Source organism: Neoarius graeffei, chromosome 1, assembly GCF_027579695.1.
Source record: "Neoarius graeffei isolate fNeoGra1 chromosome 1, fNeoGra1.pri, whole genome shotgun sequence".
Taxonomy (NCBI): Eukaryota; Metazoa; Chordata; class Actinopteri; order Siluriformes; family Ariidae; genus Neoarius; species Neoarius graeffei.
This window is the reverse complement of record NC_083569.1, coordinates 129,398,362-129,413,929: the sequence shown is the minus strand read 5'-3', so window position 1 is coordinate 129,413,929 and position 15,568 is coordinate 129,398,362. Positions and strand designations below refer to the sequence as shown.

Below are 15,568 nucleotides of genomic sequence, written 5' to 3'. Positions count from 1 at the left end.
CTGTATCGTCTGTAAATGCACACGGAAGGCTTCAGCTCCGCCACGCTATGAATCTGTAAGTCGTACTCAGCCCACCATGCCTCCACAGACACATGCAGAAGCAGTGAGCACTCTCGCTGCAATTACAATTAGTCCCGCCTCTGAGCTGACTCTCCCTATTGAAAAGAATGCAAATATTGTACCTGTCTGCTCCAGGTGAGCCGTGATGTATTGCTCTCAAAATAAACCCAGTGTTCACCAGAAATGTTGCAACATTTCATGCCACATGATACACGACCTAACCCAGCATTTCCTTTCATGGTTATGAGAGAGGAGTATCACATTTCACCACCCCAACTATCTGACATTAATGCTATTATCCAAGCACCTCCTTGCCTGAAAGAAGTACATACCTTTTGTGATTCATTGCACTCTCACACTTGTAGGTGTTGGCTATCTGTTGGTACTCACAGTAAAGGATACATCAGGGGGCAGAGCCTTTTCTTACAAAGCCCCACAGTTATGGAACAGCCTTCCAAGTAGTGCTTGGGACTCAGACACAGTCTCAGTGTTTAAGTCTTGGCTGAAAACATATTTGTTTAGTCAAGCCTTTTGTTAATGAGGTGACCACCATGACCATTGGCCGCCCAACCATCACTGCTCGACAGCCCTGGATCTCCAACAACACCCTCCTCATCATCAAAGAACATTGTGCTGCCCACCTTCGCAGTGATATGCCCGAGTATCGTCAACTGAACATGGCCTGTAATATTGTCATAAAGATTGACCGCAAGAGATACTGTGATATTGAGGCTGCAAGGCTGGAAGATGCCACCCACTGCAATGATCAGAGACTGGTCTACAGTACCACCTCCTTTGTGATGCTTGTAGTGGCCCTCACAAAAAGTCCAAAGATGGCAACATCATTACTACCAAACACACCTGCCTTGCTTGGTGGGTCGAGCACTTTCGGAAGCACTTCCAGCGACCTCCCCCACCACCCAACCCAGACCTTCACGCTGCTGCCACCTCCACTATCGATTACAACCATGACTACCACACTAATGTGGTCTGTGGACACAAGGTAGCGAAGGCCCTCCACAAGCTCAAGAACAACAAATCCCCAGGCATCTGCAGCATCACCAATGAATTCCTCAAGAAGGGTGGGGACTGCATGATTGGCTGGCTGGCTGCCATCATAAACCATGTGTGGGTGACGGAGGAGCTACCAGATGACTGGCGACAAGGTGTTATCCTCCTGTTTTGGAAGAGGAAAGGCAACCATCTTGTATGTGACAACCACCGAGCAATCACTTTACTTTCCATACCAGCCAAACTCTTCACTTGAACCTTCCTTGACTGTGCCCTCCCTGCCATCAGATCCAGACGCCGCTCTCAACAGGCAGGATTCATGCCCGGCCAATCAACTACTGACCACATCTCTGCTTTGCGGCTCCTCACCAAGAAGTTCCACAAGAATCATCACTTTTTTTTTTAATCGCCTTTATTGACCTCAAGGCTGCCTTTGACACTGTTGAACGATCTACCATGTGGAATATCCTCCGCACCTTAGCCCTCCCACTGAAGCTAATCACACTCTTCATGATGCTCTACAACGTTGCTGAGAGCTGCGCTCAGATCAACGGTAAGGATTCTGACTGGTTCCCAATTTCTACTGGAGTTCACCAGGGCTGTGTGGCCACCCCCGACCTGTTCAACTGCATCATAGGTTACCTGATGACTGCAGTCTGCGACCGTTTCCCAGGTGTCCAGCTTGGAGACTACCACCTGACGGACTTGGATTATGCAGACGACACTACTTTGTTCTGCTGCTCATTAGCAGAATTGAAGGGAGCACATCATGCTTTCGATGAGGAGGCATCCAGGCTTGGGCTATGTGTCAACTGGTCCAAGACCAAGCTGATGCATATAGGTGATGGTCTTGACCCACCACTCATCATCACTGCCACTGATCACATCGAGTCCGTCACATCATTTGTTTACCAGGGATCGTAAGTCACCAACAATGGCTACCTCCTCACTGAGTTCAATAGGTGACATGGACTGGCAGTGGGCATCATGAGAAGCCTCTGGAGACCACTCTGGAGACGATATGACATCTCCCGATGCACCAAGCTACAGGTCTACAACGCTGTAGTTTTATCAGTGCTGCTCTATGGTACTGAGACCTGGCCTCTAAGCAAGACCTTGGCCACCTGTGTTCTCGGCTTCGAGACCCATGCCCTCAGGACCATTGAGGGGGTGCATTGGTATGACTGTGTCTCCAACAAGGAGCTCCGCCAAAGGCCTAACCAACCAAATATCTGCCGCACCATCACACAACGCCGTGTTCGTTGGCTTGGATATGTCCTGCGCCGCACAGACGACCACCCCACAAGAGCCATTTATGAGTTTGATCTGCCAGCGGTGGAATGGAGACGCCCTTATCACTGACCACACAGTTGTTGGAACGATGTCATTCGTCAAGCCCTCCAGCAGATCAATTTGAGGCTGGAGGATGTTCCTGCACTCAGCCAAGACTGTGAGCAGGGATGTGATTTGGGGCTGGTGAAATTATCTGAAAATTTTAGCCGGGGGTCTGGGGGCCGCAGGCCCCCAGCTGGTCCAGGGCAGCGCCCTGGTGGGAGGACAAGGGGGGTGAAGCCCCCCGAAGCTCCTGGGTTCTGGGGTTTTCTGACTTAAATTGTACTAAAATGGCAAGCAAACACACAAGAAAAAAACTTGTCATGATTAACAAATTCAAGCCAATTTAATAGTCAACATGCAACTCTGAGCCCCTATAGTAAATTCAATGATTCTTAACTGACAAAAAGCCAGAACATGAAACCTAAAAATGTCATTCTAAATTAAATCATCTGCATTAGAAATAAATAGAAAATTGTACAAGGAAAAACAAAATTTATACTTTCAATTACTGTAGAAGTTGAACATACCTAAATGTGCCTTTTCAAACAAACATGATGCAACATAAGAATTCATCCACCATTATTTATTAAACTCTATTGCTCCTGGTAGTCTCCCGGTTTGCTTCTTATGTATGGCAACTTCTAATATTTGATTAAGTTACTGCACACCCCGTTTAGACAGGGTAACAGGATTGACACAAAAAAATTAGTCATGCATAGACTACTTACCAAAACTGAAATTTTTAAGTAAATATTCTCAGATTCAGTTCATTCTGCCATCCATATAAAAGGTGAGAATATGTAGATCCTTGGCAACAAATAATTTCAATAATAGCTTTTGGGAGCATTTATTTTTGTGATGTGATTAATCACGGTAACAGAACTGACACAAACCTCTGGGACAGGTACAAAAATTAACAAAACATCGAAAAAAAAATATTTTCTTAATGGCATTTTCAATTTGTGACATCATATGTCCATTGTGGTTTCCACAGTCTTGTCGTTGAACATGAAAAAGTTTCAATTCCACCTTTGTCTAACATTAAGAATCATGTCTGAAAAAAAGTCTCTTTTCAGTGGAACAGCCATTTTTGCTCATTTTCGACCCTAAAATTTGCTCCAAAATGCACATTTATGAACCAAAGTAGTCAAATTTTGAAATGCAAGGTAGAACTGATAATGTTTTATCATATGAGACCATAAAAAGGTTTTAGAAATCTCAAAATGTAAACAAAACACGTCCAGACCAAAAAAAATACGTTTTCTGTGAAATTGACTCGTATACAGAACTGTACAGTGTTCACCCACTTGAGGATTTTCATATGCAAGAATAAAAATCACTTTTTCACTAAACAACATTCACAAAAAATGTGTTTGCAATTAATTGGGATCCACTGTTTTTATCATTTCAACCGCGCATCAGACCCTCGGCCAACTGAAAATGTCTTTCATGCACTTTTCTCCCTCATGAGAATTTTGAAAAGTTGGCAAGTATGTATTATTTGCACTAACATTTTAATATTGAATAAACAAATCAAAATTGTGTATAATTACCTTACATCCACGCTGTGGGAAAAGTTTTGAGCGAAAATTAAAACTAACTTGGAGTGAAAAAGGTGAAATAATCTGTGATGAAGTTGGCAGAGACTCTGAGGTAAAGTGAGAGGAGGCGGGAGGGGGGAGGGGTCAAGCATCACTGCCGCCTCACAGACTCACTTTCCCGGGTTAAACTCCCACCGCTCCCCCTCTCTCTACACCACTCCCCCTCTCTCTACACCGCTCCCCCTCTCTCTACACCGCTCCCCCTCTCCCTACACCGCTCCCCCTCTCTCTACACCGCTCCCCCTCTCTCTACACCGCTCCCCCTCTCTCTACACCGCTCCCCCTCTCCCTACACCGCTCCCCCTCTCCCTACACCGCTCCCCCTCGCTCTACACCGCTCCCCCTCTCTCTACACCGCTCCCCCTCTCTCTACACCGCTCCCCCTCTCTCTACACCGCTCCCCCTCCTCTCTCTACACCGCTCCCCCTCCTCTCTCTACACCGCTCCCCCTCCTCTCTCTACACCGCTCCCCCTCCTCTCTCTACACCGCTCCCCCTCTCTCTACACCGCTCCCCCTCTCTCTATACCGCTCCCCCTCTCTCTACACCGCTCCCCCTCTCTCTATACCGCTCCCCCTCTCTCTACACCGCTCCCCCTCTCTCTACACCGCTCCCCCTCTCTCTACACCGCTCCCCCTCTCTCTACACCGCTCCCCCTCTCTCTATACCGCTCCCCCTCTCTCTACACCGCTCCCCCTCTCTCTACACCGCTCCCCCTCTCTCTACACCGCTCCCCCTCTCTCTACACCGCTCCCCCTCTCTCTACACCGCTCCCCCTCTCTCTACACCGCTCCCCCTCTCTCTACACCGCTCCCCCTCTCTCTACACCGCTCCCCCTCTCTCTACACCGCTCCCCCTCTCTCTACACCGCTCCCCCTCTCTCTACACCGCTCCCCCTCTCTCTACACCGCTCCCCCTCTCTCTACACCGCTCCCCCTCTCTCTACACCGCTCCCCCTCTCTCTATACCGCTCCCCCTCTCTCTACACCGCTCCCACTCTCTCTACACCGCTCCCCCTCTCCCTACACCGCTCCCCCTCGCTCTACACCGCTCCCCCTCTCTCTACACCGCTCCCCCTCTCTCTACACCGCTCCCCCTCTCTCTACACCGCTCCCCCTCTCTCTACACCGCTCCCCCTCCTCTCTCTACACCGCTCCCCCTCTCTCTACACCGCTCCCCCTCTCTCTACACCGCTCCCCCTCGCTCTACACCGCTCCCCCTCTCTCTACACCGCTCCCCCTCTCTCTACACCGCTCCCCCTCTCTCTACACCGCTCCCCCTCTCTCTACACCGCTCCCCCTCTCTCTACACCGCTCCCCCTCTCTCTACACCGCTCCCCCTCTCTCTACACCGCTCCCCCTCTCTCTACACCGCTCCCCCTCGCTCTACACCTCTCCCCCTCTCTCTACACCGCTCCCCCTCGCTCTACACCGCTCCCCCTCTCTACACCGCTCCCCCTCTCTCTACACCGCTCCCCCTCTCTCTACACCGCTCCCCCTCGCTCTACACCTCTCCCCCTCTCTCTACACCGCTCCCCCTCGCTCTACACCGCTCCCCCTCTCTCTACACCGCTCCCCCTCTCTCTACACCGCTCCCCCTCTCTCTACACCGCTCCCCCTCGCTCTACACCGCTCCCCCTCTCTCTACACCGCTCCCCCTCTCTCTACAACGCTCCCCCTCTCTCTACACCGCTCCCCCTCTCTCTACAACGCTCCCCCTCTCTCTACAACGCTCCCCCTCTCTCTACACCACTCCCCCTCTCTCTACACCGCTCCCCCTCGCTCTACACCGCTCCCCCTCTCTCTACACCGCTCCCCCTCGCTCTACACCGCTCCCCCTCTCTCTACACCGCTCCCCCTCGCTCTAGCTTTTGTTTTGTTTTCACTGAGTACCCATTTTGATTTGTAAACTAGAGCCGTGATTTAAACTGCTGTTTCTTCGGACGTAACTAAAACAAACTGAAATAAAAACCGCCCCTTCTTTTCTCCTCAGAAGGTTTAGCCTCCGATGCTAACCTTTTCACCACAGCTTTCATAGCGTGCGCATGTGCATCCAGGAAGCAACAGATGGCGCGAGGCCCCGTTGCCACGGCAACCTTCGTCACCCCGCGAAAACATACCCAACTGTCGCACGTGCAGTGACACCATCACCACTCGCAGGTTTATTATGGGGAAAGAAATGAGCTGGGTTGTTTTTTCTTCTTCCCCATGTTTATTTACTTTAAAAACACACACCAAACTGATGATCAGGTGCATCTTTACGCTCGATCACGGAGGCTGCCATCTTTCAACTCTCTGTTTGAAGCGAGCTTACGTACAGCTATCTAACAAGCGCGTTCATTGGTTGTTACAGAGCGATGGGCCAATCACGTACCTCGTTTCATCTCAATGACGGAATTACTGAAAGTCGGAACGAATAGGATATGAATGTGGATTTTTGAGCGAACAATCGGAAAAAAATTTTTTTCTTCAAATTTTGAGGTGAAAAAAGCGGAATTCCGCGAATTTGTGGAAAAATCACATCCCTGTGTGAGAGATGGCAGAGTTTGGTGGCACTCGTGGGCTTAACACCATGCTGTCATGAGTTTTAAGAGGAGGAGGTAGAAGCCTTTTGGTCATAGTTTTTTTTAATCAATAAAGGAGCAAAACTTGTATCAATTAAATTATCTTACAGACAGACAGAAAGACAAACAGACATCCAATGTCTAATGTCCTTTACTCATTTTCCTCAGTTTTATTAAAATGATGTCTCTCATCTGGCTTTGCTGAAACATACAACTGTGTGTCATCAGCATAACAGTGGAAGCTAAAACCAAGCTCCCGAATAATATTACCCAGAGGTAACATATATAAAGAAGAAAGCAATGGGCCTAAGACAGAACCTTGTAGAACACCAAACTTTACCTTAGTATGCAAACAGACAGGCGGGCAGTATGTACCTGTTCCAGGTTTTGAAAGCGTTACTGGCTCGTTTGAAGAGATATCCTTCCATCATCACTCCATCCTCACAGTCCACACTGACCTGCAGCCCACAGTCCTCAGAAGACAAGTCCTACACACACACACAAAAAACATTTGCCCCTACTGAGAGACAGAAACTTATGCCCCTTTTCCACAGCCTATTCAAGGCAGGAATCTTATGCCTTTATTCTGCCTCACATTCTGTATAAAACATCTGAATGTGGAACGAGGAGTTTCTCTCTCTCTCTCTCTCTCTTATTTTGGCGAAGAAAGTGAAGTAGGAAGCAATTTGAAGCAGAAAGCCATGCAGACCTTAGACACTGTAGATGGAGACGTTTAAATTCATGCTGATCTTAGAAAGAAGAAAGTCAAAAACGAATTTCAATGTCAAAAACATCACACCCCTGTCCCACCGTGCCACCTGTCCCTTTTACACAGACATCAATTCCGGCTTTGTTACCGTACTACTAATCGTTCAGCTCAGAGGAGGAACAGCACACACCTCGTTCCACATTCAGACGTTTTATACAGAACACAAGACAGAATAAAGGTTTGTTCAGAGTTCCCACCTTGAACAGGCTGTGGGAAAGGGGCTAGAGAGAGACAGAGAGATGGAGAGAGAGGTCTTACCTGAAGTGCAGCCTGTAGCAGGATGATCATGAAATCAAAAAGAAAAAGAACATTAGTTTAAACACAGATAACAACAGCAGAATTACCATAATAATTAAGTGTGAGTGTGTGTGTGTGTGTACCTGCTGCTGGATGGCTGAGTGTTTCTGCTCCATGTCTCTTTTCTCCTTTGCCGAGTCGACAACCAGCTGATCCAGCTGACAGACAGAGATGAGATCAGACATTTACAGGAAGTAGTAATGTACACGTGTACATTTTGCTGGCTACAGGTTTTACGTGCAAGATGTTTTTATCAGGTTACTGTAGTGTATTGGGATGTATTGGATGTAGATATTGTGCTTTGTGATGCATGTGCCTGCTTGCCTGTGTGCATCCTGTAGCCATAGTTGCTGTCTATCCAGCTTGTTGCGATTGTAGTGGTAGCAGATCTCACCTCTCAGTTTCAGCCTGTCACATCGTGGATCATTGTACCTGGTCTAGGTTCTGCGCAAGCAGGCCGGAAAAGGGAAATTATAGTACCCTGACCAGCTCTACATCAAGTCAACCTCACCTCTACATGGTGCATCCTGGGACCTCCAGTTGTTTAACTGGTGTTAACGAGGCTCTGGTGGGGGAAGACCAACAGCCCCCTTAAATCTCACCCTGCATGGCCCATCGATGTGTGGACACACCCTGGGGATGAGGCAACTGTTGGACCAGTCATGGCTAAAATGGCAAGACCGATGCTGCTGACGGTTATACAAACCTCCTGGCTACATGAGCGGTAGCCCTATCTCACGGAGGGTCAGGATGGCGGGCAATGACAGACTGTTATACTGGCTGAATGGCGATGTTGATCATACTGGAATGACTCGGCAACTCCGTTGCAACCAAAGGATCCCAGCGTTGTTGCAGTACCCATCTGTGCCACAGTCCCAGGGATCTCGAGGCCAAATGCACATGGTTCTGGATTTCACAACCAGTTCCGCTACTCACACGAGCAGTTACTCCTTCATGCTGTTTTCACGCAACCTTTCTGCAAGTCCAGGAGCAGTGAGAGAGGGGTGACGGGGACAGGTGAGATGAACACTGGAAGTCCTTTGTCCCAAACCTGCATCCTGGCGCTGGTGGCACGATGGTCTTTCTTCTCATGAACCGGAGGCAGCACGGAAGTTCAGGCCCACCACCACAACTGAGCGGGCCTATTTAGGATCGGTGCCACTCACCCTGAATAGGGAGGGGCCTGGAAAAGGTGGCTCAAAAATTGTCTGCCTCAATCAACATGGTTGGGTAACCACGCCTTTCGTGCTCATCCTCTTGTGGTCGAAATCAATAAAATAAATCTCTTCAAAAACTTCTTGTCCTTGGAATTTGGAATGTTCTAACCCTCATGAATACCAAAAACAGCAATCGACCAGAACGAAGAACTGCTTTGGTCAGGAAAGAACTTCTACGATACAATGTGGACATCGCAGCCATCTGCGAGACTTGCCTTGCAGATGAGGGCCAATGAGTAGAAGCAGGATCAGGATACACCTTCTTCTGGAAGGGAAGGTCTGCCGAAGAACACAGATTACATGGGGTTGGATTTGCCATCAAAACCAATCTCGTTTCATCACTAAATATCCTGCCAACTGGAATCGACGAACACATCATGACCCTTAGACTGCCATTAGAAGTAAGAAACCATATCACTCTCCTCAGTGTCTAGGCTCCATCACTTGATGCTGAGGATGAGGCCAAGGAATCCTTCTACCAAACTCTATGGCAAACCCTTCAATCTGTACCTAAAGATGACAAACTCTTCATTCTTGGCGATTTCAACGCCTAGGTGGGGAGGAGCTATCAACGGTGGAAAGACGCCATCGGAAAGGAGGGAGTAGGAAATGTCAACTCCAATGGGCTCCTTCTCCTAGATCTGTGCAGTCTGAAATGGGCCTTCTGCTTACCAATACTACCTTCCGACTTAAGAACAAACACAAAACTTCCTGGATGCACCCCCGTTCCTGTCATTGGCATCTCATCGATTACATCATCACGCAAACCAGAGATCCAGCTGATGTTAACATCAGTAGAGCAATGAAGGTGCAGATGACTGTTGGACTGACCACCATCTCATCATCTAAAAGGTCAACCTTCAGCTCAAGCCGCACCCCCGACCGTCCCACCAACAACCACCCAGGAAGAAGCTCAATTAACTCAATTAAAACTATTAAAAGATCCAGTCCATCAAGCAAAATTCTCCCAAAACCTGGAAGAAGAGCTCTCCAAAAATCTTCCTCCCTCATCCAGCTCCACCATAGAGGAACACTGGAAAGCTCTTAAAGAACCAACGATGACCACCTGTGAAGAAGTTCTTGGTTTCATGACCCGAAAACACCAGGACTGGTTCGAGGAGAACGAAGCTGAAATTACGACCCTCCCCAATGAAAAACCCAACTTCGATGGTCTGGTCATGTGGTCGGGATGAGTGACACAAGTCTTCTACGGGGAGCTTCTGATCGGCTTGAGACACTGTGGATGCCCACTTAAGAGGTTCAAGGACACTCTCAAGGCAAACCTCTCAAACACTCTCAAGGCAGAAAGGAAAGACTGGCTACTGGCCATGAGAGGGAACCTACCATCCAATGCCCTCGATGCCCACGAAAGCTCCATTCTCGTCTCGGCCTACTCAGTTATCTGCGGGCACATGAGAGGAAGGAGAGAAGATTTTGAAGGAGATCCATCCATGTTAACGAGGGAACCGACAACAACTGTTCTGTTGGATGATGCTGTAGTTCCTCCTCTTCATGTTTGCACAGTTTGCATTGTGCTTTGCTTTAATCATTAACTGTGAAATACATCCAGGTCTCTGTCACTTGTGTCATTTGTTTATTTGCAGAACAACTTATACTAGGATTATGGCACATGGTATCACCTGCTATCAGACAAGTAAATGAGCAGCATATTGGACTTCAGCAGTGATGTATTCCTCCTCAAAATGGACCCATCCTCGACACTGACAAGCTTCTGAGATGAAGGTACACACAATATGTGTGTGTGTGTGTGTGTGTGTGTGTGTGTGTGTGTGTGTGTGTGTGTACCTGTCCCCCAAGTTGCTTCATCAGTGGCTGTAGATCGCTGAACAGTGTGTATCCCTGCTGGAAGAAGCTCAGGTTGGAGTTCATGAACGACAGCATCTGAAAAATACAGAATCACAGACTCAATAGAATCCCAAAAGGTTTTAAATCACAGACCTCGTCAATCATTTGCTGTTACATTAACCTGTTTATTTATGAAGACTTAATTCATACCGATTTGAGAATCTCCAATCTTTTCTTGGACTGAAGAACATTGATCTGAAACACAAAAGATGTTTTTGTTGATATAACCCCATGTGACTTCGTGTGACCCTGTGTGACCTCACTGACCTGCAGGACGTAGTCGAGGGCGATGTGACGGAAGCACTTCCGGGTTGTACTGAGGATGTTGGTGGCCTCATCCACTTCATGTGGCTTGTTCCGGGGAACCTGAGCGTTTTTCACCAATGCCACTTCCTTCTCCTCACTCGCTTTATCAAACTGTTTCTTCACCTCCTTAAACTTCCTCAGATCCCTGACATGGAAAAATGTCCACATGGCATTGAGCTCAAACTCTCACGCAACCAGGCGACTGACAAAACAACACCACTCACTCTTTTATGAAGGTCTGAAGCTGAGACCTGACAGAGTGCTGCGCTTGGTCAAATAAGATCTACGAGGAAAAGAAAAAGCAGTGTGTTCCAGATGCAATGTGACAATACTCCCATACACACGCCGCACTGGTGTTCATGAAAGGTAATGGACAAACACACTCACTGTGTGGTAGTTATTCATCTCCTGCAGTGTCTCAGCAAAAGCAGCTAAACTGGACTGAGGAGAAGAAAGAGAGAGGATACCAGGACATCACACACTAACAATGCTGTGCACAGACTGGAAATAAATTTAGCTATAAAAACAGATTGTGTTTTATTCCTCTGATTCATCCAACTGCACATGATGCTGATGCTCTTCTAGCATGTTAGCCTACATTCTAATCCCCCTGTGCTACAAGTGTCCACTCCTCTACACAGATGACACACACTTTCATTATGAGTGGGACACCAGGGGGCGCTGTGTGAATTGACCTGTGGTTCTTACCCCGATGACGTCATCTCTGCTGGACTGCAGCGCTAAATCTCGGATCCCGTTAATAAACTGTCTGTTGGCGTGACTGTAAACTCGACCGGCGTCGATCATCCCGATACTCAGCTTAACTAACTGTAACACACACACACACTCAATATCAAACTTGCCTCAACCACTGAACTTCAAGTTAGATGATATATTGCAAAATTACACACAGATATATCTACAGATTTCATGAATACACATTATGACTTCATAACCTTGATTTACTGTTTTATGACTACATGATTATGAGTACAGTGATATTAATTCATCTTGATTTTTCCATGATTAGGAAAAGATTTCAGAGCTTTGAGCCATAAGCTACTATTCTCTAGCTACGCGACATTATCCATCGTTTTAATCAAAGTAATGTATGTATAAGCAGCTAATGTAATGTACAAATTGAAAATATAAATGCCAGTCAACATTTACACTCAACACAAACTGTTTTTAAGGAAAATACCACTGCTCTCCATGATGTTCCTCTCACTCTGATATCTGTCGTAAGTTACACATGTGAATGGAGAAGGAAGGAGAGACTGACTAACCTTACCAAGCTAGTTCTAGTGTTCTCGAAGGTCGTAGAGTCAATAAATTACTGTATTATGAAATGGAGCTTGTGTTAGCTGCCTTGGTTTGTGCTGTCACTTCTTCATCCTCATGAACCAAAAGCTTTTATTTATCACTAGATAACTCCAATAAAACACATTTATCAGAAGGAAAAATATTGGGTGCAATATCACAGTCAGCTGAAATTATAAAAATGACAGCACTATTCCTGAAAATAATTTGTGGGGATGTAATTTAAAACAGAATTTACCCAAAGTCTGATTCAGTAACATGTGTTAAAAACTCTACCGCACCCAGCCACTAGATGGCATCAGAGATGCTTTCCCTTCTCTTCTGAATGTCTGCTTTGATGTCCACCCATATATACAATCACTGATCGAGATGATAGCGAAAAACTCCATCTCAGATGCTTCTACTTGAGAAAAATCTGGCAACCTTGGACGTGTGACCTACACGCAGGTGATTTTAATAATCTGAATGTGGAGCTCAGAAAATCCACTTAAGCACCGGCATAACCCGACTCTGAATACCGGGAACTTTCACCATGTAAATACTGGCGCAAACTTTAGATTTACAGTGCCCGCCACAATTATTTGCCCCCTTGTAAAGTTTAGTAAAACAGGTTGGAAAAAAAATCCGCCTTTTGGTGAAGTCGCTTCATCTCACAATGAAAAAATGAGGAAAAATCCAAGCTTTAATTTAAATAAATTTATTCAGAGAAAAAGGTGGATATTTTTCCAACCTTTACCAGGGTGCCAATAATTGTGGAGGGCACCGTAAGTCACCAACTCTGAAAAACTCTTCAGTTCATCATCATCATACTGCTCAAAGTTGAGAAGGTACATGAACAGTGTTCGTATCTTAGTGAAGCTGGTGATAACGCAAAATGAAGTTCAATACAGAAAGAGAAGCTGATGAGGTTTATAATTATGAGTAAAACGTTCAGCAAGGAGAACTAATACAGATAAAACATAAATGATGACAACGGTTAAACAATTATTGAGACAGAAAAAAGTATAATTCATCATCAGCACTCACCTTGTCCAGTTTGGATTCCAGCTCTCCAACATCCCCCTCTACATCTTCTACAGCAGCCCTGCACATCATCATCGTCGTCATCAACATTATCATCACCACCATTATTATCAAAATCATCATTACCACCACCATCACTATCCTCATCTCCATCATTATCATGATCTTCACCACCATTATTATCACCACCATCATCATGACCATAATCATCATCATCTTCAACACCATGACCACCACCACCATCATAATCATCATCACCAGCACCATTCATCAGCATGACGATCTTCACCATCATCATCATTATTACCATTAGTGTCATCATTAAACCCCATTAAACCCACCAGTCTCCTGCAGGACCCCATTAAACCCATCAGACTCCACCAATCTCCTGCAGGACCCCATTAAACCCACCAGTCTCCTGCAGGACCCCATTAAACCCATCAGAACTCCACCAGTCTCCTGCAGGACCCCATTAAGGCATGCTTGTTGGGGATAGATTAGGGATAAAATTAGCTCATATTTTAAGTTGTTCAAATTCTGTAAAGCTGCTTTGCGACAATGTTTATTGTTAAAAGCGCTATACAAATAAACTTGACTTGACTTAAACCCATCAGACTCCACCAGTCTCCCGCAGGACCCCATTAAACCCATCAGACTCCACCAGTCTCCCGCAGGACCCCATTAAACCCATCAAGTCAAGTCAAGTTTATTTGTATAGCGCTTTTAACAATAAACATTGTCGCAAAGCAGCTTTACAGAATTTGAACGACTTAAAACATGAGCTAATTTTGTCCCTAATCTATCCCCAGTGAGCAAGCCTGTGGCGACGGTGGCAAGGAAAAACTCCCTCAGACGACATGAGGAAGAAACCTCGAGAGGAACCAGACTCAAAAGGGAACCCATCCTCATTTGGGCAACAACAGACAGCATGACTATAACATTAACAGTTTTAACATGAAGACAGTTTCATTGATGTTATAAACTCTTCATTGATGGAAACTTGAGTGCAAAACTGTTCATGACAACTGCAGTCCTAATCAGACTCCACCAGTCTCCAGCAGGACCCCATTAAACCCATCAGACTCCACCAGTCTCCTGCAGGACCCCATTAAACCCATCAGGCTCCACCAGTCTCCCGCAGGACCCCATTAAACCCATCAGACTCCACCAGTCTCCCGCAGGACCCCATTAAACCCATCAGACTCCACCAGTCTCCCGCAGGACCCCATTAAACCCATCAGACTCCACCAGTCTCCCGCAGGACCCCATTAAACCCATCAGACTCCACCAGTCTCCCGCAGGACCCCATTAAACCCATCAGACTCCACCAGTCTCCCGCAGCACCCCATTAAACCCATCAGACTCCACCAGTCTCCCGCAGGACCCCATTAAACCCATCAGACTCCACCAGTCTCCCGCAGGACCCCATTAAACCCATCAGACTCCACCAGTCTCCCGCAGGACCCCATTAAACCCATCAGACTCCACCAGTCTCCCGCAGGACCACATTAAACCCATCAGACTCCACCAGTCTCCCGCAGGACCCCATTAAACCCATCAGACTCCACCGGTCTCCCGCAGGACCCCATTAAACCCATCAGAACTCCACCGGTCTCCTGCAGGACCCCATTAAACCCATCAGAACTCCACCGGTCTCCTGCAGGACCCCATTAAACCCATCAGACTCCACCCATCAGACTCCATCAGTCTCCTGCAGGACCCCATTAAACCCATCAGAACTCCACCGGTCTCCCGCAGGACCCCATTAAACCCATCAGACTCCACCAGTCTCCCGCAGGACCCCATTAAACCCATCAGACTCCATCAGTCTCCCGCAGGACCCCATTAAACCCATCAGACTCCACCAGTCTCCCGCAGGACCCCATTAAACCCATCAGACTCCATCAGTCTCCTGCAGGACCCCATTAAACCCATCAGAACTCCACCGGTCTCCCGCAGGACCCCATTAAACCCATCAGACTCCACCAGTCTCCCGCAGGACCCCATTAAACCCATCAGACTCCATCAGTCTCCCGAAGGACCCCATTAAACCCATCAGACTCCATCAGTCTCCTGCAGGACCCCATTAAACCCATCAGAACTCCACCGGTCTCCCGCAGGACCCCATTAAACCCATCAGACTCCACCAGTCTCCCGCAGGACCCCATTAAACCCATCAGACTCCATCAGTCTCCTGCAGG

At 47.3% G+C, this 15,568-nt stretch overlaps 1 protein-coding gene across 4 annotated transcripts in view; it reads right to left on the bottom strand.

The window, feature by feature from the left end:
• LOC132883633 (arf-GAP with coiled-coil, ANK repeat and PH domain-containing protein 2-like) overlaps positions 1 to 15,568 on the bottom strand; it is a 39,662-nt gene that overhangs the window by 22,426 nt on the left and 1,668 nt on the right. For all 4 annotated transcript variants that reach the window (XR_009654376.1, XM_060917506.1, XM_060917518.1 and 1 more), the window contains exons 2-11: positions 13,371 to 13,428; positions 11,733 to 11,852; positions 11,412 to 11,465; positions 11,249 to 11,307; positions 10,986 to 11,169; positions 10,869 to 10,913; positions 10,659 to 10,754; positions 7,719 to 7,793; positions 7,597 to 7,608; positions 6,945 to 7,057 (exon numbers count right to left, since the gene is read on the bottom strand). Coding sequence is in view for 3 of the 4 variants with exons in the window: in XM_060917506.1 (XP_060773489.1) it covers positions 6,945 to 7,057; positions 7,597 to 7,608; positions 7,719 to 7,793; positions 10,659 to 10,754; positions 10,869 to 10,913; positions 10,986 to 11,169; positions 11,249 to 11,307; positions 11,412 to 11,465; positions 11,733 to 11,852; positions 13,371 to 13,428 (816 nt within the window). In the remaining variant the exon portion in view is untranslated. The remainder of the gene's footprint in view (positions 1 to 6,944; positions 7,058 to 7,596; positions 7,609 to 7,718; positions 7,794 to 10,658; positions 10,755 to 10,868; positions 10,914 to 10,985; positions 11,170 to 11,248; positions 11,308 to 11,411; positions 11,466 to 11,732; positions 11,853 to 13,370; positions 13,429 to 15,568) is intronic.